The 27,699-nt window shown below is 38.7% G+C and overlaps 1 protein-coding gene across 1 annotated transcript; it reads left to right on the forward strand.

Moving 5' to 3' along the window:
• Positions 1–471: 471 nt before the first annotated feature.
• On the forward strand, positions 472–26,745 carry ophn1 (oligophrenin 1). The gene is made up of 24 exons (XM_006799531.2): positions 472–1,228; positions 2,420–2,515; positions 2,919–2,980; positions 3,634–3,705; positions 5,886–5,987; positions 6,090–6,200; positions 6,327–6,431; positions 6,515–6,641; positions 6,724–6,824; positions 6,935–7,026; positions 9,302–9,380; positions 12,619–12,652; positions 12,832–12,894; positions 13,459–13,533; positions 15,671–15,755; positions 16,196–16,254; positions 17,048–17,153; positions 17,285–17,444; positions 18,141–18,288; positions 19,046–19,273; positions 20,183–20,330; positions 21,085–21,135; positions 24,011–24,059; positions 25,772–26,745. Exons 1-24 carry the CDS (start codon positions 1,075–1,077, stop codon positions 25,781–25,783), a joined length of 2,319 nt encoding a protein of 772 aa, XP_006799594.1. The 5' UTR covers positions 472–1,074; the 3' UTR covers positions 25,784–26,745.
• Positions 26,746–27,699: the final 954 nt, after the last annotated feature.

The following is a 27,699-nucleotide window of genomic DNA, read 5'->3' on the forward strand; positions in this document are numbered from 1 at the left end:
CAGGCATCTTCTGACAGAAACATGTCTGCACATATAACCAAAGTGATTATAGTGATTCAGAGCAGTTGCAGTAACAAGTAACCAAGGAAATGCTGAGACTGGCATATTTAGGCACAGTCTTTACTACAGAATCAGAATCGTCTTTATTTAACCAAGTTTGTGCACACAAACAAGGAATTTGACTTATGTTGCTCTCTGTATGCCGTAAACAGAAAGGGCAGCATGTACATTTTTTTTCCAGCGTGGGATTTAAATAAGTTCTCTGACTGCTGTCACGGTAACACCTCAGTGTAAGCTAAGTGCCGTGAATCTGCTTGCACAAGCAAAATTCTTGTACTTAACCCTGACTGCAGGAGCACACCCTATCCGTCTGTCTGGAAGTGTAACTGTGTTTTCCGACTGCACCTAAACGCAGCATCCATGGCAAACAAATTACTCAAAGTGTCCGGCGAGCCCTTTAAGAACCTCCTGGGTGTGGAAAAGGGGAGTTTTTTGTGTTTCTGTTGCCAGCTGGGTACGCTCCATTGCGCTTTGTCATTGACTTTTAGTAAGGATATTGGACTCAGATATGTTTATAATATCGCTTGAAGTAGAAAATATACTCACTGAGAACATATACTCACTACCTTGAGGGGTTGGTAAGAGCGGGTTTTAATTTTAGCGATGGAAAGCTTATTTAAGGAAGAACAGTGAGGCGTCATTTAAGTGTGAATTTTGGAATGGGACGCGGTCAGAGGGATCGTAGCCGCTCTTTTAATTACGACACGGTAAGGAGCAAAAAAGTGGTCAGGGCACCAGGATACAATTAAACCGAAGCATTAGCAGCGCGGACGAGTAAAAGAGTGAAGTGAGCCTAGGCTGCGGGAATTCACTGTTTCGATCAGTTCATTTGTAACCATCCGTTGCCGCAGGCTCCCACGGACACGATGGTTTCCGAACCTCGGAGCGGAATGTGTGGAGTAGCTTCAAGTGAACAGAAATGAGCGGTGTTTGCCACGGACGAGCGTAGGCAGCGCCTCTGTGGAAAGCGGACTCAGTGTTTCTATTGTGTTATAAAGTCGAGCGGCGCACAAGATGGTTCATCCTCCGCTGGAGTTCAGCGACTGCTATCTGGACAGTCCGGATTTCAGAGAGACTCTCAAGTGCTACGAGTTGGAGCTGGAGAGGACAAACAAATTCCTCAAAGAAGTGATCAAAGACGGGAATAGTGTGATCACTGCAATCAAGGGTGAGCATGCTTAGTTAGATTGCTCTTTTTTGCGATTTGCATGTAGATTTAGGGCTCTGATGCCAACGGATCAGCATCAGTGCCCCCCTCCCCTCCGTTATTTTACGTAGGCCTGCAGGATAAAGTGTGTATTTATGTGGGAGAGGAGCATTCAGGGAGTTGTTATTGCTCTCCAGGGAAAAGCCATAAAAAGGGAGAAAGAGCTTTGAACTGAGAGGCCACAGAGCTGCAGATGTGCAGGATGACCAGCACTATTGTTCCCGAACAGCTGTCTCCTTTTTGGAGGGCTTGCATCAGTCCGTGCGTCGCCTCTCCACTTCTCTGTGCGCTCATGTTTAGGTGGGACCATTCCCACTGATAGTATGGGTCAGAGCCAGGGACGCCACGCAGACGCAGAACTGTACATGCGTATATTTGGGTCAGCGTGGCACCCACTGGGGGTGACATTGTTTGTTTTGTTTGATTCACCAAGATACTGCTGTGGAAATCCTGAATGGCAAAGCTGTTCACCTCGAAAACAGAAACTGTCATTGTAGGTACTGTAGTGGTGCTGGGGGGCGGCGAGGGTCCAATAGTAAATCCAGATAATAGTCAGAGGTCACGAGTTGGTGGGACAAAGTCCATGAAAAGCAACACAAACACCCCCCCCCCCCCCCCCCAAACTTTTTTCAATGTTCATGTCATCCTGCTCATCAGAATGCTCACGTCCTTTAATGCTTTTTCAGCCTCAGCACTGATTGTCATCAAATATGATTTCTTTAGAGCTAAAGCACAAGAAGAAAGGGGGGGGGGGGGGGGGGGGGGCACAATTGGCTGATGGAAAGAACATTAAACGATTGTTCCACTGAAAAAAGTATGAGGCTAGATACAACTAGCCAAGTTCCCTGGACTAAATACTCTACAGCAGTGATGTGAAGGGCTCTGTTTTGTTTTGATAGTAAAAGCCAGGCATGACGGGGATAATGCATTGCGTTATCAACCACATACTGGCTGCTACGCCGCTGCGGAATCCTGCCAAGGATGTCTTTCATACTTTACGGTTTCCTACTAGGGGAAAAATGAAACACCAACTTCTAATAATCTCGGCCTGTGCTTAGATTCATGAGAACTGGACTGAATTTAAAAGCAGTGTATGTAACTTGTCGTTAATTACAGATCACGCTTCGTGTTGTTATTTTCTCTCTTTTTCAGGATACTCATTGGCAGTGCAGAAGTTTTCCCAGACTCTCAGTGTGTTCCAGTTCGACTTCATCGGCGACTCACTGACGGATGATGAGATTAACATTGGTAAGAGTGATAAAGGCGCACTGCCTTGGATTGTGCTTGAGGTTTTAAGCAGTCAGAGTAAATACGTGGCCAGAAATATTCAAATTTATTGTAGTTCTTCTACATTTGAGTTTCTCCGCTTGAACGCGGTGGAAAGTACAGCACTTTTGGCTGTCGGCTGATAATGCCTCAGAATTTAGATATGAGGAAACGTAAGGCTTTGTGTGCTCCACTATATCCTGCCTCGGAGCTCGATGGAAAATGTGCATAAAGATAGGTGGAAATTCTATGAGCATAAATCATAAAGTGAGTTTTGTAAAGTTCTGAGCAAGTGTCATCTGCTGCTTTCCTAATATGTCCTCTGACTCAGCCAGTTTCGATAACACCATGCAAAGTTATCCTCTTTTGGTGCTTTCCTCCCCAGCGCAGTCATTCCAGGAGTTTGCCGGACTTCTGCAGGAAGTGGAGCACGACAGGATGATGCTGGTGGGTTATCAACTTCCTCCATGCTGACTGTGCATGCTGTGCATGCTGCTTGAACTCTTGCTGGATATCGGACACCGCATTAATCTATCCTGCGCGAAAAGTGATACTGCTTTAAAGGAAACCACTAATGCATTCTGTTTCTTTTTTTGCTGTGATGCCATCTTTAATGTGTTAATTTTGTCACACAAGACATGTCAGTTGTGTAAAGGTGTGGCTGCATGCAAGCACTGTGAAGTGGTATTTTGGTATCAGTTCCCCTCTTGGGTTTCTTCTTCTCTTTTTGTTTATGGTTACATATTGGCCTGCTGTTGGTAGAAATTTTGATGCAAGTTTTGTCACCTCAGTTTTTGCTGATTCACACACTTTATTATTCTCCAAGTAATTAAGGCAGGCAGGTTATTACAATGGGAGAAGCAGTTCGTGTTTGACTGGATTCTCCAGATAGAGATGTAAATCTAAAACCAAAGGTCATCTTGCTAATTAAACTTGCAGCAGGTGCTCAGAACTGTGATGTTTTGTTTTTTTTTTTTTTTTTTTAAAAATGCATAGATTTTTTAAAAAATTCAAAACTCTTTACATTATGTTAGAAAGTGAATCTACAAACACGGTATGCTTAGGAGCCGTCAGTAACGGTTTGTTGTTTTCGTGTCCAGGTTCAGAATGCATCAGATCTACTCATCAAGCCCTTGGAGAAGTTCAGAAAGGAGCAAATAGGAGTAACAAAAGTAAGTTCTTTGTTTACCCTGCCCTGTAAGTGACATCACGGCTCATTCCTGTAAATGGCACTGGAAGCACTCGATCTACTTCAGTAGCTTCAAAATGTGCTTCTCTACATGGACAGTCAGGTCATTAAAGTATATATAACCTCCCTCTGCTTCCCACAAAGACCAGACAGGATGTTATAAGGTACTTCCCCGTATTTGTGTATAAACTATTTTTGAAGCACAATAACCTGTCGTCTCTCTTAAAAACAGGATATTGCAGGTGTTTTTAGTGCGTGCACTCTGTAGTTGAGAGCAGCTCAACAAATTTCTTTATTTCGTTCTAAGGTGATATCATTAAAGTTAGGATTTTATATTGTGATTATTCAAAATGACGTTTGGGAGTCTCATATTTAAAATATTCTCATCAAGCATCTGTTTCATGGAAATCTTGCTTCTGTATTTAGATTTAGTTAAATATGTCTTTATGAGACAACTCTGAAAATACATTTTTATTAAAAATACCTTCAGAGTTGTTGTATTGCATAACTCTTGTTTACGGTTCTTTAATGATTCTAATTATTAAATATAGCAAAGCCCTGCCCTTATTGATGTACTGCTTAATAAAATCAGGGTACATATTCTTAAGGTATACAAACAGACAAAATGGTCAAAAATTATATTAATTTATCTACAGTCAGTACTGAGAAAAACTAAGCCCACCTTTACAGTTTCCATAAGAATTATGAATGAGTAACATCCAGGTGCTGCTAATCAAACTGAGCATCGGTTTGGCACTTTGCTACTTGTTGGACATGTTAAATGTTAAAGTTCTTGGCAGCACAATTACAAAATAAAAAATTAAAAATACTGAATAAATATTTCTTGTTTGGAAGGCTTGTCAGGAGAAAGTCTCTTCTTTCTAAAAAGAACATGGTAGCACAGCGTAGGTTTGCAAAGTTGCATCTGGAGAAACCAAAAGACTTCCATAGCAATGTCCCTTGGACAGACAAGACCAAAGGGTCTTGTCTGGGTGGAGATTTGAGCTTGTTGTGTAGCCACTGGACCTGGGAAATTTTCACTTATTGACTCAACTATGAACTTCTCTATATATCAAAGTATTCTAGAGTCAAATTGTCAGCAGTCAATCCAGTAGCTAAAACTTAGGCCAAATTGTAACATACAACAAGAGAAAGGGCTAGAGCACAGCAGCAAATCCACAAAGAAAAGGATCGAGGTGTAGCAGCGGCTGAGAGCTGTAAGTAAATAAATGCCTACATGCCTCAGTGAACCGAAGCAATGTTGTAAAAAAGGGTGGGCCAAAATTAGTCTACTATGACATGAGAGACTGATAAAGCAATACAGGGAACAATTAGTTGTAGCTATTAATATTAAAGCGACTCTATCACAGGGTATGTCATACAAATTTGCATCCACTAACGTTACAATATAGCTATTGAATCTGGTCTTTGATATTTTACAGTGTTTACATTTTTAAGTTTTCACGTTTCTGTCTGTATTTGTACTTATTGTACTTTTTTATTGTCTAGTCATTTATCATTTAGTGAGCACTTACAAGAAAACTGTTAGCTGTACCATTTTTGATTACTTTTAGCTCGCTACTGTAGCAAATGTTGGTTAAGTTATATTTTTTGAGCTTCATGAAGCTTGAACGTTTAAGGATTTATTCCTACTACTGTACCTAAACCGTTGCATAATGTTTATTTTATTATTTGTATATTATCAGTTTAGCTAGTGTTTTTTTTTTTTGTATTTTGCTACTTTTAGCTATCTTTTTAATATTCTCAGCTCGCTTGCTAACTTTTCATGTAAATACAGTCAAAACACATTTATTTTTAGATGTTACAGCTGACAGTTGACAAGTACTGGCATTTTAATATTGAGATATAATCTATAGGTTTTAGCATTAGCCTGAGCCTGACTGATAGCAGATAGCTATTAGCAGCAGATTCAAGATGGTGTGTTATCAGCTATATGCATTTTCAAATTTATAAGCCACAATTCTACAACAAAAAGAAAGAAACATGCAAACAGGTGATTTGTAAAAGTTCTCTGTTACATAATTTGACTTGCAAAGGTGACTTTGGAACTGTGAATGCAATGCAAAAGGCAGTACTGACCTGCACACTGGAGTTTGGTGGTCTCTAATAATAAATAATATTTTTCTACAATCTGTTTTGCAGGAAAAGAAAAAGAAGTTTGATAAAGAGAGTGAAAAATATTACTCCCAATTAGACAAACACTTGAATCTCTCTGCCAAGAAGAGAGAGACTCAGCTTCAAGAGGTTAGTTGAAGTACAACAAATACTTTGCATCACTTGGGTAGGGAAATATAGAGGTGAGAACCATTTTTTAAAAAGATGATATTTTTGTTCAATTTTCAATAGGCTGATGAACTACTAGATAAAGAGCGCGCAAACTTCTATGAATCTTCAGTCGAGTACGTATACCAGATACACCAGGTTCAGGACAGGAAGAAGTTTGACGTGGTGGAGCCGGTGAGTGCGGTTTTTGTGCTTCCACGCACATAACAAAACATTGAGGAAATATTCCTGGTGTCATTCATGCATTGTTTGCTTTGACTCTTGTTGTAAGATGATGTAATGCATACACTCGTTGGACAGGTGCTGGCGTTTCTTCACAGCATTTTAACACTTAACAACCTGACAGTGGAGATGACTCAGGACTTCATGCCTTACAAGCAGGAACTGCAGCTAAGCTTGCAGAACGTAAGCACTGTTACCGACAATGCCATCAGCACTTTCCTCAAATCATATACATTGTTTTAAGTACTTTCCGGTTTTGCCTGCAGACAAGAAACCACTATGAAAGCACTTGTGAGGAGTTGGAGGAGCTAATGAAAAGGATGAAACGGCCTTCCCAGATCTATAAAATGCACAATTTTCCAATGAAGGGTTATTTGTACTGTCAGGAGAAGCGTAAGTGGGTTGCTATATATTTATGTGGAATCTAGTTGTTTCTGTAGGCTCTTTTTAAAAAAACTGCTTTCTATTCCTCCAGGGGCTCTGGGTATGACATGGGTCAAATATTATTGTAAGTATCAGAAAGAGGGGAGAGTGCTAGTCATGGTACCTTGTGAACAGAAGACTACGACTAAACAGGTGCTGACCCACCTTCAGCAAACACCAAATTTCCTCAGAAGACTTTCTCTTATATTGTTGTCTCCAGCATGTTTACTGATTACTTTCCAACTCTCTGTCCTCACCTGAAGGGCCCCATACAGCTCACACTGAAATCCTGCATCCGCCGGAAGACAGAATCCATAGATAAGCGCTTTTGCTTTGACGTGGAAACCATCGAGAGGTTAGTGCAAACAAGCTGAGAAACTGTGAGACAAAAGCCTTATGGGATAAACAGATTCAGGCAGCGAGGTGAACAGGTGGTTTACAAGGACATGATGTGAAGGCTTAATGGAGTGTAGCCCAAACAATCCCTAAGCAAAGAGCTGGAAACAGATGGCAAACTTTCCGAGGACAGAACACAACAGGCTCATATTTATATAAGCAGGCCAGTCAGGACAACATGCATTTTAATAGCCTCATAAGCCACAGGGATTTCTGTCACACAACAGGTTTGTGTCGTGAAATCGGTAAAAATATTTGGGTTTTCTTTTTTTAAAAAAAGGTTTAAAAGCAGCTTGAATTATACATTGCTCTGAATGCTGAATCAATTTTTTAACTGAATATAACCAGGAGTCGGCTGTTTGAGCAACTCAAGGTGGCAGTGCTGTCTAATGTAGGAGCTAATGCTGTGAGTTCAGGCAAAGAAAAGCCTGCACAAATGGGCCTGAAAGGCAACCGGCTCTAACCTTTGACCTTAGTGGAAATGAATTAAAAGTGAAGATTGTTACAGGTCTCTCATATCCTCTGACAATTTAGTACCTGCTTGTTTATTTGTTAAAATTACAAATTGCCGTTTAATTAGCTGGTCTAGATTTAGGGACGGCTCTGTTTCAGGTATTAGAGGTTATCCACAAGATTCCTGGTTTGATCCCAGTCCTATGAGACGCATTACAAAGTATACATGGGCAAGATGTTGAATTCGAAATAAACCCAAACTGTGTGCGTGTGAATGTGTGAGAGAAAATTTTATGCGTAGACTAAACTAGTTCTCTGCAGCCTTATTTAAATCATAGCATTTTGTTAACATTCTGGATTCACAGTAAAGTAAAACCACAATACCAAGGCAATAAATCATCTCCCCTTCGGCACTGGTGAGAAAAAAAATCAAATATTTGGCACAACCGTGTGCCTGTTATGCTTTTGGTTTCATGCACTTCTGATTTCTGTTACATTTGTTTTTTCAGAAAAGTCAGCATTTGGCTCACTCGTGTTGATGTTTCTATGGAAGAACAGAGATCTCAGTTTAGACGTATTCTTCCAAACTTTCTAGCACAAATTATTCTGTAATTGGGAAAACACCTGCAAGCCTCATCTAACGCCTCACCTTTGGCTCAATTGGTTCCTGTCAGAGGAGCCGCCAGAGCCCACCTGCACTCAAAAGTCCAGCACAGGAGCAAAATATTGTGTGCCGTGATGTTTAACCTACTCAGGAGAGTTGGTTGTAGGTTATTAATTGCTGTCTTATATTAATCTTTGCATCATATAATTAGACCCACGAGTAACTCTCCACAGTGCTCCTAGCCTCAAGTAATAGCACTCAGTAACAGAGTGAGTGTGCTGCCTGTGCACCCGGGTTAGCACTGTTTAAAAATTCACATTTTGCATGAAATTATGGTCCATTATAAATTCCAGCAGTGGAATAAACCGCAGTGTCAATGGGTGAATGTGGCTTGTAGTTTAAAAGTGCTTTGAGTGGTCAATAAGACTTAAAAGTATCTTATTAATGCTAACCTGAATACAGATTACTGACCTACGAGAAAAAAAATTGGAAAACTGGTCAAAATCAACAATGAGTCTTTGCTTCTAAAAGTTAAATTTCCTTTTTATCCACTCAGCTGTGAAAATATATAAGAAGTTATACTGTACGATCATCATCATCATCATTATTATTATTATTATTATTATTATTATTATTATTATTATTATTATTATTGTTACTGTATTGATGCATTAATTTTAAAATTTAAAATTCTAAGTAGTGGGTAATAAAGGGATTATTTCAAAACTCCCTTGCACAGCCTTGTGTTGAATAATGATCATTAAAATGGATTTTGAATTTTGGAAGAGTTTTTTGGGTTTGCTTGATTAGCATAATTGGCAGAACAAGCTTTTAAACTCATTGCACAGTTGTTTTGGTTAACAATTGATTCAGTAGCCTACAAGCTGTAAATTCTGGCACTGGATTTTGTTACTTCTGCAGAGGACAGATTGCAGCAGTGGGTTTTCATCATCTCTTTATGCTTGTCTTATTTATCTCAATTTGTTCCCATCGCTGCCACATGCGATTTAATCAGCTACTTTAAAGACACTTTGTCTCTCCTCAATTGCTAAGAGAATGTGTATGATGTGTACGAGTGTTTCAAAAACCCCCCAAAACTAGAACAGTACACCCTTTTAACTGAAGGATTAAATTGCAACCTTTGCCTTTTTAATGTCATTTGTTTCTGTTTCCATAGAAACACGCCAGTCACTTTCCAAGCTCTTTCGGAGGGAGACAGGAAGTTGTGGATGGAGGCCATGGATGGAAAAGAGCCTGTGAGTTTGTTTCTCATTTCATTTAGGATTATTCTGTGAAAACAGCTTAACGGCCAAAAAGATTAGCAGAGCAAATTTGTCCCTTCAGCGAGGCTACTGCGCTGGAGCCGTTTCCCTCCATGTGCAGTCTAACACAGGGCTTGTTTTTTTTGTGTTAAATTAATCTTCTTGGATGGTTGCTAAACACACATTGCCTGATGTTAACTGCATGTTTGGATTTGGATTGCACGGAAAACAAAAAAATGTTTTATCTTTGCATCATCAAACAGAGAAAACAATCTGGAACTGTGTGTTATTTTAAATGCTTTATGTGAAAAAAAAGCTGCCCTTTCATAATTGTTGTTGTTTTTGTGTGTTTTTTTTTTTCCAATTTAACTTGCATGGCTGCTCAAATTTGACATTTGTTAAGCAGTGCAGGAAAAAAGGCAGCGGGTAGCTCATTATAATTTTTCTATTACATATGTGAGAGCTATGGTGTGAAGCTTGACTTTCACATGAACACACACATCTACGTACAGCTAAATGATGGCACCTGGTTAGTTAAGAGCCTTTTGCTGAATTTGTGCTGAATTGTTTTTCTTGCTTTCTGATTCTTAAAATCACATTTGGGTGTTGATGAAGCCCTGCCTCTAAAACAAACCCCCCCCCCCCCCCCCCCCAAAAAAAAAGCTCCCAACTTGTTGCTCCACCATCTCTCTTCACTCTTTTGTTCAAAGTAACAAAAGTGCCTTTACTAGCAAAATTCCAGTGTTAATTCCTCTTTATGTTTGTAGATGTTATCATTTTTTGCTTTCAGTATTGCCCGCTCTCTGCAGTTCTCACATCACATCTCTTGCCTGCATGTTTTAATGCATTGGTGTTGTGTGAGACCCAACGCAACAGTCATTGCCAGGGGATATGAAAATAACAGAACACGCTTTTTAGTACCCTTTTTTTCTGCAGAGTTCCCCCTTTTCTTCTTTATATATTATGAAAGTTGCACAAGAGCTTTTCTGCCCAAAATAAGCTGGAACTGTGAATTTCCAGTGGACTGCAGACTATCTGGCCTTTAGACTTCTGAATACATGAAATTGTCCGAGTTGTAGCACTGCTTTTTTCCATTATTTTTTTCTTTCACTTTATGCAATCCACACAGTGCAGAATGCATTTGCTTTGTTTTCACATGTGCACTCACTGACAACTTTTTGGGTGCGCCTGTTCAACTCCTTACTATTGCAAATATCTCTTTAGGACTGTGAAGACATAGTCAATCTGCTAATGTTCAAATGTAGCATCAGAATGAGGAAGAATCAGTGATTTGAGTGACTAAATATTGCTGATTGTTGGTGCCATAGAAGGTCAAAAGTAACTAAGAGAACCAATCATTATGTCAAGCTACACAGAAGAACATCTCTGAAGGCAAAACAAATCAAACTTTGAAGCATCTGGGGTACAGCAGCTGAAGACCACACCAGGTGTGACCTCTGTCAGCTAAGAACAGGATACTGAGGCTACAATACAAATGGACAGTATAAGTGTCTAGTGTAAATGACATGTAAGCATGTATCTGTCCTTCCTTGTATCAACAGTTTAGGCTGCTGGTGGTGTAATGATATGGAGGATATCTTCTTGCCATACTTTGAGCCCTGTTTTACCAGCTGAGCATCACGTCCATTCATCTATGACCACATTGTACCCATCTTCTGATTACTGCTTCCAGCAGGATAAAAATCCATGTGACACAGCTCAGATGATCTCACACTGGTATCTTCACCGTGACAGTGAGTTCACTGTATTCAAATGTCCTCCCCAGTCACCAGATCTCAATCCAATAGATGAGTTGGGGTGGAGTTTTCCATCATGGATGTGACTGCTACCATGCAATCTTCCTTTTTCAGCTGCTCCCTTTAGGGGTTGGATCATCTGCATCCAAGATTTTATGCCGAATGCCCTCACTGACACCAGCCTCCCCACCTGACTGGGCTTGGGACAGGCACTAGGAATACACTGTCATGGTGTGTCGTGGTTGGGTTGATGCTGTAATGGTAATATGGACCAAAACTTCTTAGGAAGCATTCCAGCTTCCAGCATTGTGTTGAATCTTTGCTATGAAGAATTAAGGCAGCTCTTATGGCAAAAACCGGTTTATCCTGGTACTAGCAATATGTACCTAATAAAGTGGCCAGTGAGTGTAGATCTTTCTGTACTTCCTCTACTCTTCTTAGTGCACTTCTTTACTTTGATTAACTTCCACAGGTGGAAGTTGGAGTTGCAGAAGAAGTTGACACGATTGAGTCCATATATCACAATATAATATGACACTTAGATCCCTTGAAGCCCTTGTTTTGTTTGATTTCCTTGAAAGCTCTAAGATGATCATTCATGAGGCATCCAATTTTTAAAGAAAGCGATAGAGTTTTGTTGTTTTGGGTGTTTTTGTCCACACCATCTGTCCACTAAGATTCCTGAAATTTGGCTTGGTAGCTTTTGCCATCTTTCTGACCGTTAGACAAACAGCACTGTAAACCTACCTCTGACCCAGCTTTCACTTTGGCAGAGGAATAGGAGAAAAATGTCTGCATGCACTTCTCCAAAGTTTCCTAAGCAACTAGAAATGTTGGCAAGTTTCATGCTAGCCACTGAAATTAAAGCATCTAAACGTTGGAGGAAAAAGTCAATTTTAATTGTTGGCTAATGTTCTTCTCTAGCATTCGGTTTTCTATCACATCTAGAATTTGTAAGTAATGAACAAAAAAAGCCTTGCACAAACTTGTATGGATAAACAGTCATAGATGAACTCTAGGTGTGACTGTTATATTTTACACTTCAGCTGTCTGTGGCTACAAATGCTCGCCCTGCATAAGTGTCTCTGAACAAAGCTGTACTGTGTCTCTGCTGGTTTGGGGCTGGCCAGGACCTCTGACTTTCTTTAAAGGGGAGGACAGTGAGCTATTTCACGGCGAGGATCGCACACAAAAAAAGTGCTCAAAGTAGAAGTGCGTCCTTTTTCTTTTTTTTTTTCGTCATTACTGTTGTGATCATGTACTTTGAATCTGCTCATGAGGTAAACTTAAACCAGAACTCAAAAATCATGCTAATATTCTTGTCAACTCCTCTGAAATCCTTCACTGTGCCTTTCAAGTGTTTGTTTCCTCTCATTTTTAAGGATTTATTTTCATTAGTTCCACTGTGTGTTCGATTTTTTTTTCCTGCACAATCCTCACTTTTTTTTTTTACTGCATCTTTTTTTTAATTTCAGATTTATCATTCACCAATTCACAAGCAAGCTGAAAGTAAGTCACTCATCAGTTTCTTCAATGTCTAAAGCTGTAATATTATTTTATGTGGACAGATGCTATACTGTCCTGCTTTCCATCTCATGCCATTGAATGCATCCATTTAGCAGTGACAAGCATGTGCTTGATAATTGTGGCTTTTTCGTAAATGTAAATTAATTTTTTTGTTTCCACAGTGGAACTGAATGAAACTGGATTCAAGTTTGTGCGAAAGTGCATCAATTACATTGAAACAAAAGGTAAACGGTTCTGTTAAAGGATCGTTCTTGCTTTTTTTGCCTTTTTAATTTTTCTTCTTTCCCTTAAGGGGGCGTAGTTGAGTCACGTGTGACACATTGACACTACTCCGCTGGCTGCTCTCTGTGAGACATGCCCTTCTTTATAATAAGAGTTGTCTGAAATGTAGTATTTTTCACATTATAAAGGATTTTAATCATCACGTTGCTCTTTCTTTCTTGCTTGTTATGTGAGGGTCTATTAAATTCAGAGGTTTTTACCTCTTCTTCACATCTTCCCTTCATGCTCATTGTTGCTAAAACTCACACCCTAATGATTAAAACCTACAGTCACAGTATTTTTCTCCAGTGTCATGATTCATCTTACTGGAGTGAAGCTAAGCTCTAAAAATATTAACATGTCTATGTTTTAAACTGAATACTCTAGTGAAAGAGAGATTTTTTTTTTTGTATCTGTAATCAACATCAAGGAACATCAGGAACATTCAAGGGAATCATGTGGGCATTTCCACAGCTCTCTATTTGTCCACACACTTTTTTTTAACCTTCCCCATGTCTTCTTCCTAGGAGCCACACAGGAAGGAGTGTACAGGACGGTTGGCAGCAACATCCAAGTGCAGAAGCTTTTAAACGCCTTCTTCGGTAAGCTTGTGAAAATTTGCTACATCTGCCCTTTTACAATGTTTCACTCTGTTAGACTTATTAACACGGCACAACAGGTTCTGCAAGTTTCGATCGGGCATGACAGGGAAACCTCTGCTGACTCACTGTTCCTGCTTCTGGAAGGCTCAACCTTAAAATTGCTTTAAGCTATATCCATGGTAGCCAGTAGCTGAGCATTTTAGCCATGCTAGTTTTATTTAAAACAGATCCTTTCCATATTTGTAATGCTGACTGTGACACTTAGCATCACTTAAATTGACCATAATTTACAGAATTAACTTAAGACTTCAAACTAGCCACTGAAGCCATAAACTCATAGTGTTTTGAAGTGAGAGAGCAAGGGATCTTAAGGGGTCATTTACTAGTATGTCTGCCACTGGGATATGTTTTTGCAGCCACAGGCTGTACATAAAAGATGGATTTGTTTCCTTTTTTAAAAATGTCCAGCAGGGGGCGACCAGTGTGGTTGCTAAAGTGCTTGTGGTTCTGCAATAGACCATATCTATTGGTCTAGGCCATATCCTCCTGACAACCGAGGAAAAAAAAGAATCTTCAAATGTAACTTTTTTGTGATTTCCTACCCCAAAAAACACATGAGATATCAATGGAAAGCCAAGGATGTCCTCTGTTTAGTACACCGGGACTTGGTAAGGTAGCTCAAATAAGTAAAAAACAAAAGAAAATGGCTATTATAGAGGACATAAAGAATAAGCTGGTTTTCAGAAGATTTCAGATAGAACGTAAAGTTCATTTTGTAAATTATGATGCCTTTTAGAGTCAGACATAAAGATAAAACAGGATGTGCTCAATGAGTAACGACCTGTCAATCACAAGTCGTGGGCTGTCTCTCTTTTAGCAAGATGGTGACAACGAAAATGGTCAGCTCCAGGCTTCACTACAGGATGCCACAAACCAGTTGGTGAAATCACAGTGGCTACGTCCATCAGTTATGACACTTCAAGCTGGGGGAAACCACGCTAGTTTAAGGCACCTTGGCCAGGGCTTTCTTTTCAGACTCAGAAACTATGCCTTTATTAGGGTAGACCAATTCAGGTTCAATACCAATAATGTGTTTCATAGTAGTGGTGTGAACTTTCTCTGTTTACTCTAGGCTTCCTGCTCCAGGCTCTGTGTGTGTGCTCAAACAGAAAATAGATCAAACCAGACTTCATTCATTTAAACATTCCTGATGCATTCCCGCAGCCAAATGACAGAGATGTGGAAATTACTTTCGATTTTTTGGTCAGATTAAAGTGAAATTAACTTTAGGGATTTAATATTCTTGGTGATAAACAACCTACAAATAATTCAAATAAAAAAATTGAATTGAATTAGTATAAATACAGGTGCTTTATATTTTAAGGTAAAAACCCTACAAGACTCCAGCAATGTGACAATCCCCTGTAAGCAAGTGCTTGGCAACGGTGGGAAGAAGGAAGAACTCCCTTTTTAACAGGAAGAAACTGCCGGCAGAACCGAGCTCAGGGAGGGGTGGCCATCTGCTGCCACTGAATAATTTTCAAATCTCTGTTCTTTTAGTTGCAATCGAGCAGTGCAGAATAGACTTGGCAGCAGGTGAGGATCACGCATGAAAACATTTATATATTTTCTGCATTAGTAGCTGAATGCTAAACAAAGTCGGCACATTTTGCACTGCCGCAACTGTAGTTGACAATTTGGTGAAAAAAAAAAGAAAGAAAAAAGAAAGCATCTTTTCCAGCCAATTTGAAACCATAACCTGCCCTGGATCAGGTCAGGACAAGTTGCTATAGTAACTAACCAGGTAAAGAGAGAGCCACCTTCGTGATGCTTAAAACTCTGACTTTGAGCTCACCAGACCTCACTAACACAGTAATGTTGCTTGTAGTAAAACCCTCTGCTCCTGATGACAGTGGGTTCTTTGAGGTTGCTGTAGAGCTGGCGTTCTCCCCCAGCTGTGTGGGGAGATGTGTGTAAACATAACTGTTAAGGAATGCTGCTGTTGCTCTTTTTTTTTTTTTTTTCAGATGTCCTCATGACGCTTATCTGTTATACAATGTGGCCCACACACGTCACATCTAGTTAGTGTCTTTGAGTAATTAAGGTAGCATGAGCCTTTTTTCCTGCTCTTTCATAGACCCTGCAAACCCAGGAGATGTGGATCTCCACAGCAGCGACTGGGATGTTAAAACAGTCACAAGTGCTTTGAAGTTTTATCTCAGGTATGTGTGTGTGTTTACATATGACATTATATTATATTATTTCCCTATTATTATTATTATTATTATTATTATTATTATTATTATTATTATTATTATTATTAAATGCCTTTTAATTGGTCCAGGGTCAGATTTGTTTATATTCTTACATGCACTTTTGCAAAATATATAATCGCAGGGTTGTAAAATCCCCAAAGTATTTTTCCAGCATTGATTGTATAATATGTACAGATGTGGATCTGCACATCTGAAACACATTTTTATTACCACAGTAACAAATGTGGGCTTGACAGAAGATGCACTCGCTTTCGCTCGCTCACTGTCTCATTACTTTCTAGTGTAACTCTATACTGAGGGAATGCTGCTTTTTGGCTTTGTCGTGTTTTTAATGTGGTGAGTTATATTGCACTTGTGTTTACTTGTGTGCCCTTATTTATTTGCAGGAGTTTGTCTGAACCTCTAATGACCTACAGTCTGCACAGAGACCTCATGTGTGCTGCAAGTAAGACGTGTTTTGGAAGTGTTCCATTGCTAAGGCCGGGGAGGTTATGTTCTAATGTGTGCCTCCTTTCTAAAATCTTTCCTTGAATCTAGACTTACCAAAGGCTTGTGTTATGTGTATTAACATGGTTCAATCCAGTTGGTTTTCTGTTTAGCTATGCCAGACAAATGGAAGGTTAAAGAGTGACATGTGCTTTTTACACTTGTACGTCTTTAACATATAGTTTTGCAGTTGCAATCTTCACGTGAATTTTTTTTGTGTGACGGATAATTTAGTATTTGCAAAACACCCCCAAAATAGTACACAGAGATTTTATATAAGGCAAGAAAAATGGCAGTAAAGGATAAAAGAAGGCATCAATACTGTGCATGCTGGAGGTTCACTGCCATGTCAGGCAACACTATATAACTCTGGACACTAAAGGAAATCTGAGACTCCTATTTGTTTTTATCTGTCACACAGCAATACTGTAAAAACCAAGAAGACAATGACTTTAATAGCATCAGCCTCATTCTGTCAGGATGTTGCATTAAGGCAGCTGGTGGCCTCAGGTTCCTGGAAATGCCATTCATTATAGGAAATGAGGGGGCTTCTCGTTATATGGCCTGACATTCTGGAGACACTCTTTTATTAGTTTCACGACGGTGCAGAAAGGCTGTTGCCCAGTCCATGCTCTCTCAGAAAGTGATGCTGTTTTTGGTTGTGATTAACACAGAACGATTGATTTTATTGAGATGACATAAAAGGAAAATGAAATGATCATGATTTCTATAACTTCTTGTCTGTGTGACAGAGTCAGATAATCTGGACATTCGACTGAGTGAAATCCATTCACTTACCTACAAGCTGCCAGAGAAGAATCGGGAGATGCTGGAGATGCTTATAAAGCACTTGGTGAAGTAAGTGCGAGCTTACTCGAATGCGACTTGCAGAGCAGCTCTTCCTGTCGTTCTAGAAGGAGCTCTGTTCGTGTGCCACTGGCTGTTTTGAGTTAGTGTTTTACTCAACCCAGCCTTCCATTTGTTGACAGCGTGTGCAGCCACAGCGACGAAAACCTGATGACTTCTTCAAATATGGCGGTTATCTTTGGGCCCACGCTAATGAGAGCAAAGGAGGAAACTGTGGCGGCCATGCTGGATATCAAGTTCCAAAATATCGTGGTTGAGATTCTGATAGAGCACTGCAAAAAGGTACGGCTGAAGTGATGTCGTTCACCCAGAGAGTTGTGAGACCATTAAAATTCATAGGTATGTTAAGCTATTACTGTTGGTGGTTTGCTTAACGTAAAGTAAGAAAAAAGGGGAAAACTGAAAATGTGGCTCAGTCCAAAGGTAATAAAATCTACCTACCAGCACTTTTAAAGCCAACTAATCAACATGTTGCCTCCTTTGTTTTGGAGTGCAAAACACAGCTGAGGATTTCTTTCCAAGCTCTTCTTTTATTTGTCTTGGCAAGGCTGCTGAAGGCTTTGGAGTTTCCTGTACATAACTGCCAGTAAAACAGCAAATTGCTGTTTTTATGGTTTGGGTTTTATATGAGTTAACTAAAAAAGTCCTCAGGACTGAGCCAGGCTATCTGACTGTCCTGCTGGTTGCTCTACATCTATGCTTTTAAAGCAACTTTGTGCAGCACAAGCAGCTTTGTGTTTGTCACCGCTCTAGTCATTAAGTTACTACTTTGGTATTTGTGCTTTTTTTTCCCTCTCTTTGTTGTTCTATGTTAATGTCATTCTTAAGAAAAAAAATACTTTTCTAGTTTCTTTTTTTCTTTATCATGTAAAGATTTTTTACTTCTTTCAGCAGAGACTCTGTGGAGCTGAAAAAGTAGCCAGTGAACTAAAGTGTTACTGTGACTTTTTTCTTTTTCTTTTTTCAATATGGTTGCAGATCTTCAGTCATATGCCAGAGGACAGCACTGCCCCACCTGTCCCACCCCCGCGGATCAACCCGAGAAAACGGCAACCCATCACAATCTCCAAGCGACCGGCTCGTGTTTATCAAGCTCTTAGTCACGAGCTTTACCAGCACACTGAGAGTAATTATCAGCCTCTCTTGGCCTGATTGTCACCATCATCCTCATCATTATCCCATGCTGTCTTTGCTGAGCATACAGTAGATTTTTTAAAAAATGTTGTTTTTAAATATATGAATTAATTCATTTTATTCTTTAAAAAGACTCGTACCACAGCGTACCTGCAGGGTCATTTCTTGACATTTTCGAAATAGGATTTATTGTAGTGTGTGTGTGTGTGTGTGTGTCAGGCAAAGCAGTTATTACATACTTCAAAACTTGGAATTTGTTTGTTAAATTAAATTCTATTCTGTTTCTCTTCTTTTATAATTCTCTATCTGTATCATCTTCAAATGTTGTTAGAAAATAATTTGGTGCTTCCTTTTTAAAAAAAAATTAATTTCGAGCACAAATGTATCTACAATTTGATCTCACGTTAATCTTTTTTTTTTTTTTTTGTCAATGCCTCAGGCTAAATCATTCAATTTATTGCTTTATTGAATCTGTTGCTAAGTGGCTGTGACTCTTGTCTTTTCATAGACAGTGCAAGAGAAAGTTTGGGTGCATGCAGCTTGCTATGTTTGCATTGTGTGCGTTATGTGGCCAAATAACACGGTTATATGGTTAATCCAGAGCTCGAATGATCAGTTTGTGTGCATTGTAATTATTGTAATAATAATACAAGTTTACCAGATTAACGTCATAGAGTAAAATATTTCCATATAACTTCATGTTTTTAATTTACAGCAACCAAACTGTTAATGTTGCTTCTTTGTAACAGATGGTCAGAGTGACAATTCCAACGTGGATGGTGAAAACCCAGTGAGCCCCACTCCCATACAGCGTCAGAAGAGACAAGCATTAGTACCCAAAGCAGCTATCCGTCAAGACAGGCAACCAGAATCTGATGCTTCTTCAGCAGGAAATGGGGAGCCTGGGATCTACGTGAGCAGGGTGCCATCCTTTCAGGGCAAAAAAACACCTGCAAAAGGGGCAACCACCAAAGAAGGTGATTTAATGGAAAATTCCCTATCTCATACATGCTCGTCAGCAATGAAAAAAGGCCCCTTAGAGGACAGAGGGATACACCGAGTATGAAAAGCAAAGTGGTAGTTTATTATGGCCAAGATCTGGGTAGTCGAGTATGGAAGAAAATGTTCAACATTCTCAGGCAATGCATGTGGCTACATGTAGCATTTAAAAATCATTAATCTTTCCCATTGACTTGCTCTTTTATCAATAACACTTTTCTTTTACTTTTATACTAATAGTAACAATCATGCCTATTGTGTTGGTTTACAACTTTGTGTGTTTCAGCATGTACAACGGCTGTAACTTTGATGCCGCTGTGTCTGTCAATTTATTATTTAATTATACACTGCTATAACCTTGGGAAGTAAACAAGGTTAAATGGAGCTTTTTATTTGTATAAAAAGAACTTGATGGCAAGAAGCAATCATAGTAGAAGATCTCCAGAGTTAATTTATGAAGCAGAGTGTTACGCAAACATTTAGAGCTGACAATGAAGCATGGCAGTCGCTTGGTTGCAGATTTTAAGCTTTTCCTCATGTGTTAACTGCCCATCATATGAATTGAAGAAGTGTTGATTTTAGTTACCAGTGGCCTAAGATGGCCCATTTATAGTATTTATGCACTCATAAAAGCCTTATTTGATGAAAAAAAACATCTATTTAAGCAAATGTTGATTACACTATTTTTCTACAGCTTGTGGTGTTTAAAATATCAGTATTACATGACATCATTTCATGCTTTCACTTGTAATGTCAAGTATATTGTCTTTACTGAATATATCAGGAGTTTATCTCAGATAAATAACTGCGCAAATGCACTTTATGTGAACTAGTCCAACCCACAATCTCCTGAAATCTCCTGAAAAAAGTTTTTTTTTTTTTTTCAGGAGATTCTGATGGTCTGACCAGAACAAGGTCCACGGAGAAACAGCAGATTTGTAGACCCCCAGTTAGGCCTCCTGAGCCACCGTCCAGGTTCCCCGCTCCACAAAAGCTTCCAACTGCAGCCAGCAGTGAGGGCACAACCACATCCTAGTAAGTACTCTTCATACATGCAAAAGTCTTACCACATGCTTATATATTTAACTGCAGTGTGTGCAAAATTATTGAGCTTAAATTGTGGTTGACATGAAAATTCCAGTAACTCAGCAGTGCACAATGCTACGTTAATTAAACCAGAAAATAATAGTTATTATGACACTAATGCTGAGAGACAGGCCACAAGTTGGAATAAAAACAATGAAACCACAAATCTATTCTGTCATCACTGCAGACTACTGATAGTGATGTCATCATGATGTCTTTTTAAGATACATTGCACAGCACATACGTCTTTAGTTAATGCCATAGAGCTATACAGCTGATTGAATTAACTTTAGGAACTGTAATGAAGCGTATTGTGATTTTTTTTTTTTTTTTTTTTCCACCTCTGGAGGTGGAAGAGAACACAGACAGAAATAAAAGGATAGTTATGAACTAGGCTCCATTCATCAGGTGAAAGGAACGTGACTGCAGCTCACCAATGTTTCTAAATAAGCAACTGTTTGCTTCAAAAACATTGCCACATTACTAAATAAAGATAGTATCAAAGTATCTGTTGCTGCCTCCAAAATAAGATTTGTCAGATTTAAGTTGTTTTTCTTGTTAGAGTATAATAATACAGAGCATGTTGGTTCTGCTTAAAATAAATGACCATAGCTGCAACAGCAATGACTGATGGCAGTTTTAAATCTTAAATGCATCATATTGTCTGTGTACAGTGTCAACATCTCTACTATTTTTTCCCCAGCGTTGCATCTAAAACAAAGTTTTTTGAAAACGCCTCCAGGCAAGTCGGCAGGTATGTAAATGCTTTCTTATCAGGTATGCATGCATGTATATATTTTTACATGACAGCTGATGTTCATTTAAAAAAGCTTAGCAGAAGGTGAGACTGATTTAACAAATTCATGTGTACAACTCATTGTCAGTAAAACTGTGTACATGTTGTTTTTTTCCCTGTAAAATTAAAGACAGTCAGTCAGATTATAAACAGCAATTTTACTCCTAAGACAATGCCATGATTTTATGAACTACTGTTGGACAGCTGGACACAGACAGCTTGCAGCTAATTACAATCAATACTCTAGAAGGCTCTCAAAAACCCACTCAGCATTGCAAAATCTTAATTACATTTTTGAATAAATACTAAATATGATTTCCTAAACTCTGAAATAAGATTAAATTTTGTACTGCAAGCTGTAGAAGAATAGTACCCTGTATTGTTAAATGTGACACATTTAAGCAATGTTAATGGATTGCCCTTTATTAAAAACAAATTATGTGCTTTTAGGTGTTGTTTGCAAATGCAGAAGAAGAGCTAGGGGTTAAAAATATGAATAGCTTGCATACAGTAAAACCTTAATTTGACAGTTACAAAATCATGATATGGATATTGATAAGTTTTGAGTTGGAAAGGTTTGGACACGGTTATTTTGAGGGCTGAGCTACGTAATTGCATATGTCTCTGTAATGGTTTCCCTATTAGTATACAAAATAAACACAACATGATTTACTATTGTTTGCAATAGGCAAGGTAACACGTGAAAAGCAGCTGAAGGTTCAAAGTTTAAATTTTTTACATTAATGTGCAAAAAACAGTTTCATTATTCTTTTTTTCTATGAATCCTTAACTTGAAGATCTTTTGTTTTGATACAAACAGATATGTTGGTAGCGTAGTGGTTAACACGTTGGCTTGGTAAGCAAAAGGTCACTGGCTTCAATTTCAGCTGGAAACACAAATCAGGAAGGGCATCCAGCATCTATTCTGTGTCCTTGCTCTCATCTCTTTACCCTGACCCACACACAATGGCTGCCACTCCCTGAGCCTGGTTCTCCTAGAGGTTCCTTTCTGTTAAAAGGGAGTTTTTCATTCCTACTGCCACCAAGGGCTTGCTTTATAGTGCTGATTGTTGGGGCTTTCTCTCTACTATTGTAGGGTCTTTACCTTACAGTATAAAGTACCTTGAGGCGACAGTTGTTGTACCTTGGCGCTATATAAATAAAATGTAATTAATTAATGCATTAAAATGTTGACATTGAAAATGTGCTAGAATAGTGTTCCTCCTATTCAGGTGTCACTGAATGTAATTTGGGATTACTGTTGCCCAACGCTGGCTCTGTGTGAGAGTCTTTCCTTTGACTTTTATAAATACCTAAAGTATCATGCAACATACAGATGAAAAGTAATTTTGTGAAGCATTACTATGTGGATCAGTTGGGATCTGATGCTTGGCTATGTTTTGTGTACTTTTAAACAACCACAACATTTAATAAAGGACACTTTGAATATGTCAAATTTATGCATGCGTGTTCGTAAGTGGCTGCATTGTTAGTCGAATAAACTTTCCACTCCTACTTTTTTTCCCCAGTTGCGGTATCACTCTGATTTTTCCAACTTGGTAAATCTGTCACTTTGTGTGTCAGGTGTTCTACTTTTTGGATAATTATTTATAAATTCAAGTTTACTTGGTTTGCTCTCATTTGGAGCTTGCAGACTCCTGTGTGTTACGAGTGTGTGAGAGAGAGTGTGTGAGAAATAAAACACCCTCACACTCACTCGTGGAGAGATGGAAAACCTGTTCCTATGGGCTCTCTTAGGCTACCCCCTTTCACAGTCCCTTTTGTGAGGTGGAAAAAGACACACATGCGCTTTGATTTGCAAGTTAAGGTCCTTGCCGTTCACCCTGTAGCTGCTATAAATAAACAGTGTCCAAATGGGAAGAACTAGTGGGAGTGTTATCAAAGAAAGATTATATCCTCATTGTTCTTTAGAGTGTTCTCTTTGAAATTGATGTCCAGTTTATATAAACACGACAAAAAAGGAGGCTAAGCAGCTCGTAAACATTCAGTTTTTGAAGATGATGTCTTGGCTTTGTCAGGACATCTTTTGGGGTGTTCCAGCTATGCAGTGGCTAGTACCCAGTTGGTGCTGGCTGTCTGATCCCACAAGTACAAGAAAGTACTGGAGCATAAACATAGCGTTTCCTGTATATGTGGCTGTGTAGAGTAGTTAGAGCAATTTTGAAATAATGAAAGGACCTGATCAACTGAGCTAGACTGTGGTGCAATGGAGGATAAGGTGGATAATGGAGGAGGTGGATAATGTTTACCATATGACATGGATGACTGTTCCTGGTCATTTACCTGATTAGCAGGTGTCAGTAGGAGGCAGTATAGGAAGAATTCAAACCAGAGGAGAAACTGTTTTTTTCTCATGCCAGGAAGCCTTGGATCCTGACATGCATGCCGAAGTTAAATTTAACACTTCACTTTTTCACATCTTCCTAAAATTGTTGGGGACAGCAGACACCCGTTCATGGCAGAGGTATGCCCTGATTGCAGCCATCTCTATGAGCATGATGAAGCGGGAATGGTTTGAAAAACATGTCAAGAGCTCAAGTTGTTATTTGGCTTCTGAACTGCTCAGATTTCAGTCGGATCTAATATCTGTGGAATGTGCTGGGGAAAGAAAAAAAGCACACAACTTGCAGAACTTGGATATGTGCTACTAATGCCTTAGCACCTAGTGTAAGAAATGTTTTGTAAAAACAGTAAACATTCTGTTACAGATTATTGTTTAATAGAATTACATTCACAACAAGTTGTGAAAAGCTGGTGAAATAGTGTTTGTAATGTTTTTGTTTTTGTTGTTTTTTTTTCTCTTCTATCTTAGTCCAGCGGGTTCATCATCAACATCGGCAGCAACGACGGTAAAAAAAGAGGTAACGTTAAATAGATATATTCAGTATTTGTAATGCTCTTCAGTCTTTCCCAGAGTAGTAAACTGACATACTGATGCTTGTGGGGGATTCACCTGCCTTCACATTGTAACACACTGGGTACCACTTTAATGCTATGTTTACATTTTAAGTTTCTATGTAGTAAGGTGTAGTCTGTCAGCTCCAGAGAAGAAGAGAAGCTTTCATATTGAATACGTTTTAATGTGTGTTCAGTGTCATTTAAGGTACATTTAAATGCGAAATATTATTACTTTTTTCCCGCTTTTTCCCAGTTTCTTCAACTCCTTGTGTTAAAATATAATTAGAAACAGTTCCTGACCAGGCGTTAGTATGTTAAAGCTAAGTGTATTATAATGTGTATTTTGAATTTAGTGTGTTAGTTGTGATTGTCCACATGCTCACTTACACTCTCACCCATTAAAGATTGGCAGCAAATCATGAAGCTCTCAGTTGTTGGATGTACAGTGCTGTGAAAAAGGATTTCCATCTTAAGTCTCCCAATACAAGCACATAACCTTAGCTACGGAGGCTGCTGTAGGACAAACACCTTTATTAGAATTTAAGACTGTACTCTGTAACTGCCCCAGACCACCAACATGTTTCTACTACTATTTCTGTATAAAAAGATTTTTTTGCACACACTCAATTTGAACATATTTGAATAATATGAAGTATAATATGAAATATTTAAATAATATCAACACTTTATGTAATTCAGATTTTTAATTTTTACCCTGGATCAAATATAAAAACTAGCCACCGTTCATCTTCGGTGAGTGCAGGCTGTCAGCCTACTGTTTATCTCAGATGTCAACATGTGTCCATTTCTGTTTATTTTGGAGGAGAAATTTCCCAAAAGGAGTGTGGTATGAGTTGATGAGTGAAAACTGTCCACTGACAGTTGTTGCTGAGGATATCATGAACTTTTCTCTCAGTAAGCATTGCTGTTTTTGCCGCTGTTAGCCAGCGTTTGAAGTATATCTAACACGTTTTTTTTTTTTTTTAAAAAACCACTTGAGCCTAACATTAGCTGGCATAACCAGCTGTTGTTGTTTAGCCGGCTCAGCTGTCTGGAGATGGGACGGTTGCATGTCTAATCTGCTGACAATTTCAGGAATGAATAAACATATTTATGCACTATTTTTGTGCGTTAGAGCCCTGACTGCAGTTCAGGAGAAGAGACTTGAAGCGAGGAGCAAGAGCAGTGGTGTTTGAGGAGAAAGAAATGATTATAAAATGATAATGAAAATACATCACCATTACACAAACATATACATTATACATGACCGTATGATCATTTAGCATATGTACAAATGTTAACATTATAGCTTGAGCTAGTTAAGTTATGATCTATCCTATGGTCTGTCCCAGCGCTATACTGTATATTTTTAATGGATTCATTCACTGTTTATGAGGACACATTCCCTCAATAAATGCAGTAATAATATTAAAATTTAGTTGACGATCTGAAACGTGTAACTGTGGCAAATATGCAAAAAAAAGCTTCTGTACACCACTTCCTTGTGTATCATGTGACATTTGTGTAGTATGCTGTGCAGTGGATGAAGTTTACATTTAAGATTTCAAACAGCAACACCAAACGACTGGTGTACTGCATCAGGTACATCAGGTGACTAAAATATTCTTACATTCTTTCCATATTTGAAAGAGGCTGTCTGTGTTCCTTTTTCTAGGAATTTAAGTGAGGAAGATGTGGCTGACATCATGTGACCTGTAGGAGCCCATCAAGCTGGAGGGAGTCACCACTAATGAACTTAAATCGATCCAGTTTGTGTAAAAATAGACTGAGGAAATAGCTCTTAATTGAATTACTTGGTGTAAGGATCTTGTTGTGAAGCGAGCTCCTTTTTAAGGAGTTCGCAAAGTTACTGGTTCTGTGTTCAGTTAGCATTCCAAAGTTAGGCTGGAGTAAAAATAATTTACCTTTGTTTATTTTGTTAAATAAAATCTCTCTAGTCCTTTTACAATGTTTAATAGTTTGATTTGGTCATGACACCAACTGTGTTTGTCGGGGTAAACTGCAGTGCTGGTTATAACTTGTTGCTAACACAAATCTCCCAAAGAAAATTAATTAATTTAAAACTGCCTAAATTAGTTTAATCATTGTACATTAGTAAATGTGAATTTTTACTCTCGCTAGATTTTGAATAGAATTATGAAGTGGCCCGTGTATTATACTTGCAACAAGAAAAACTACAGTGTGTCATGTAAGTTCTTTTGCTGACGAGCCAGCTAAAACATTGACACTGATCAGAAAAATACTATTTTTGTCAATCTGGACAAAGGGCAAGCAAACACTTTGGTTAACCTATTCAAAGTCACTTTCATGAGGCATTACAGAGAAGTACCTATGCTGTCACCTCTGATCTTGTCAGTGTAGTTTGAATTCACACTGAATGTAGTGGTAGCGTTAACGCAGCTCAAACATAAAACAAACTTGACTGTTAGAGTATGTGAAAATAACACTCCAGTGTCTTTGCTTCCATTTCTGTGTTCTTAAAATTGTTATGTAAATTTTACGCTTGTGTGTTATGTGTTTGTTGATATCGTTGTTTTAATTTTACATTTTTTAATCCAGCTTTTAAAATTCAGGTTGATTTCTGGTTTTAAAAAAAGGAAAAATAAACTGAAGGACTTCTAAACCAGACTCATGAGTAGATGCATTTCTTTTCCATTCATTACTGATTTTTTTCCCTTTTACCTTCATATGACATCTAATCACTTGTGTGGTGTTGACACCATGTCAATATTTAATCAAAGTCAACACAACAGAACTGTTGTTGCGAAGCTTGAGTGTTTAGATATGTTTGAAGCCTGGGCTTTTGACTTCACTGGAAGTGTAAATGTACTTGCTTATAATTTAAAACCATGTTTAATATGAGCATCCACTATTATAACAGTATGTATATATGTAGTATGTAGTACAGTATGTAGTATATGTACAAAAGCACAGCAACAAGCAAATAGGTTCTTAGTCTTTTAAGAGAGACTTAATAAAGTCATATAATTGTTTGTCTAGACTTTGATAGAATAAAATGTTCGAAATTTCTGCCTTTACACCAACAACACTAACATTCAGAGCAAATCACAGATGGAAAATAAAATGAAAGGTGAATAGAATGAATATTAGCAACTCGTTCAGCCATCAGAAGCTATCTCTGTGCAGTGTTGGGGAGTAACGGAATACATGTACCGCCGTTACGTATTTAAAATACAAAATATGAGTAACTGTATTCCGTTACAGTTACCGTTTAAAAAGGTGGTATTTAGAATACAGTTACTTTGTTGAAATAAATGGATTACACGGCGATACTTCCCTGTTTCATACTGTCGCGGGTCAGGACTGTTTGGGTTTTTTTTGACAGCTACGTTCTGTTGTTCCAGGCGGCAGCGTTACGGTTGCCATGGTTACAGGGTGACGCTCTCTCTCTGCGTGTTTCCTGGGTGAGAGAGCGCCTGTTGTTGTTGTTGTGCTAAGCTAATAGGCAGAATGCTACAGGTATAGCTCTAAAGAATGTAGCATCATGGGCAGTGTAGTCCGTGCTGCAGGGAGAATGGACTGCCATACCCGTTATGTGTCTGTGAACGAGGGAGGGAGAAA

The sequence above is a fragment of the Neolamprologus brichardi genome, chromosome 10 (assembly GCF_056152115.1).
Source record: "Neolamprologus brichardi isolate AB-2024 chromosome 10, ASM5615211v1, whole genome shotgun sequence".
NCBI lineage: Eukaryota > Metazoa > Chordata > Actinopteri > Cichliformes > Cichlidae > Neolamprologus > Neolamprologus brichardi.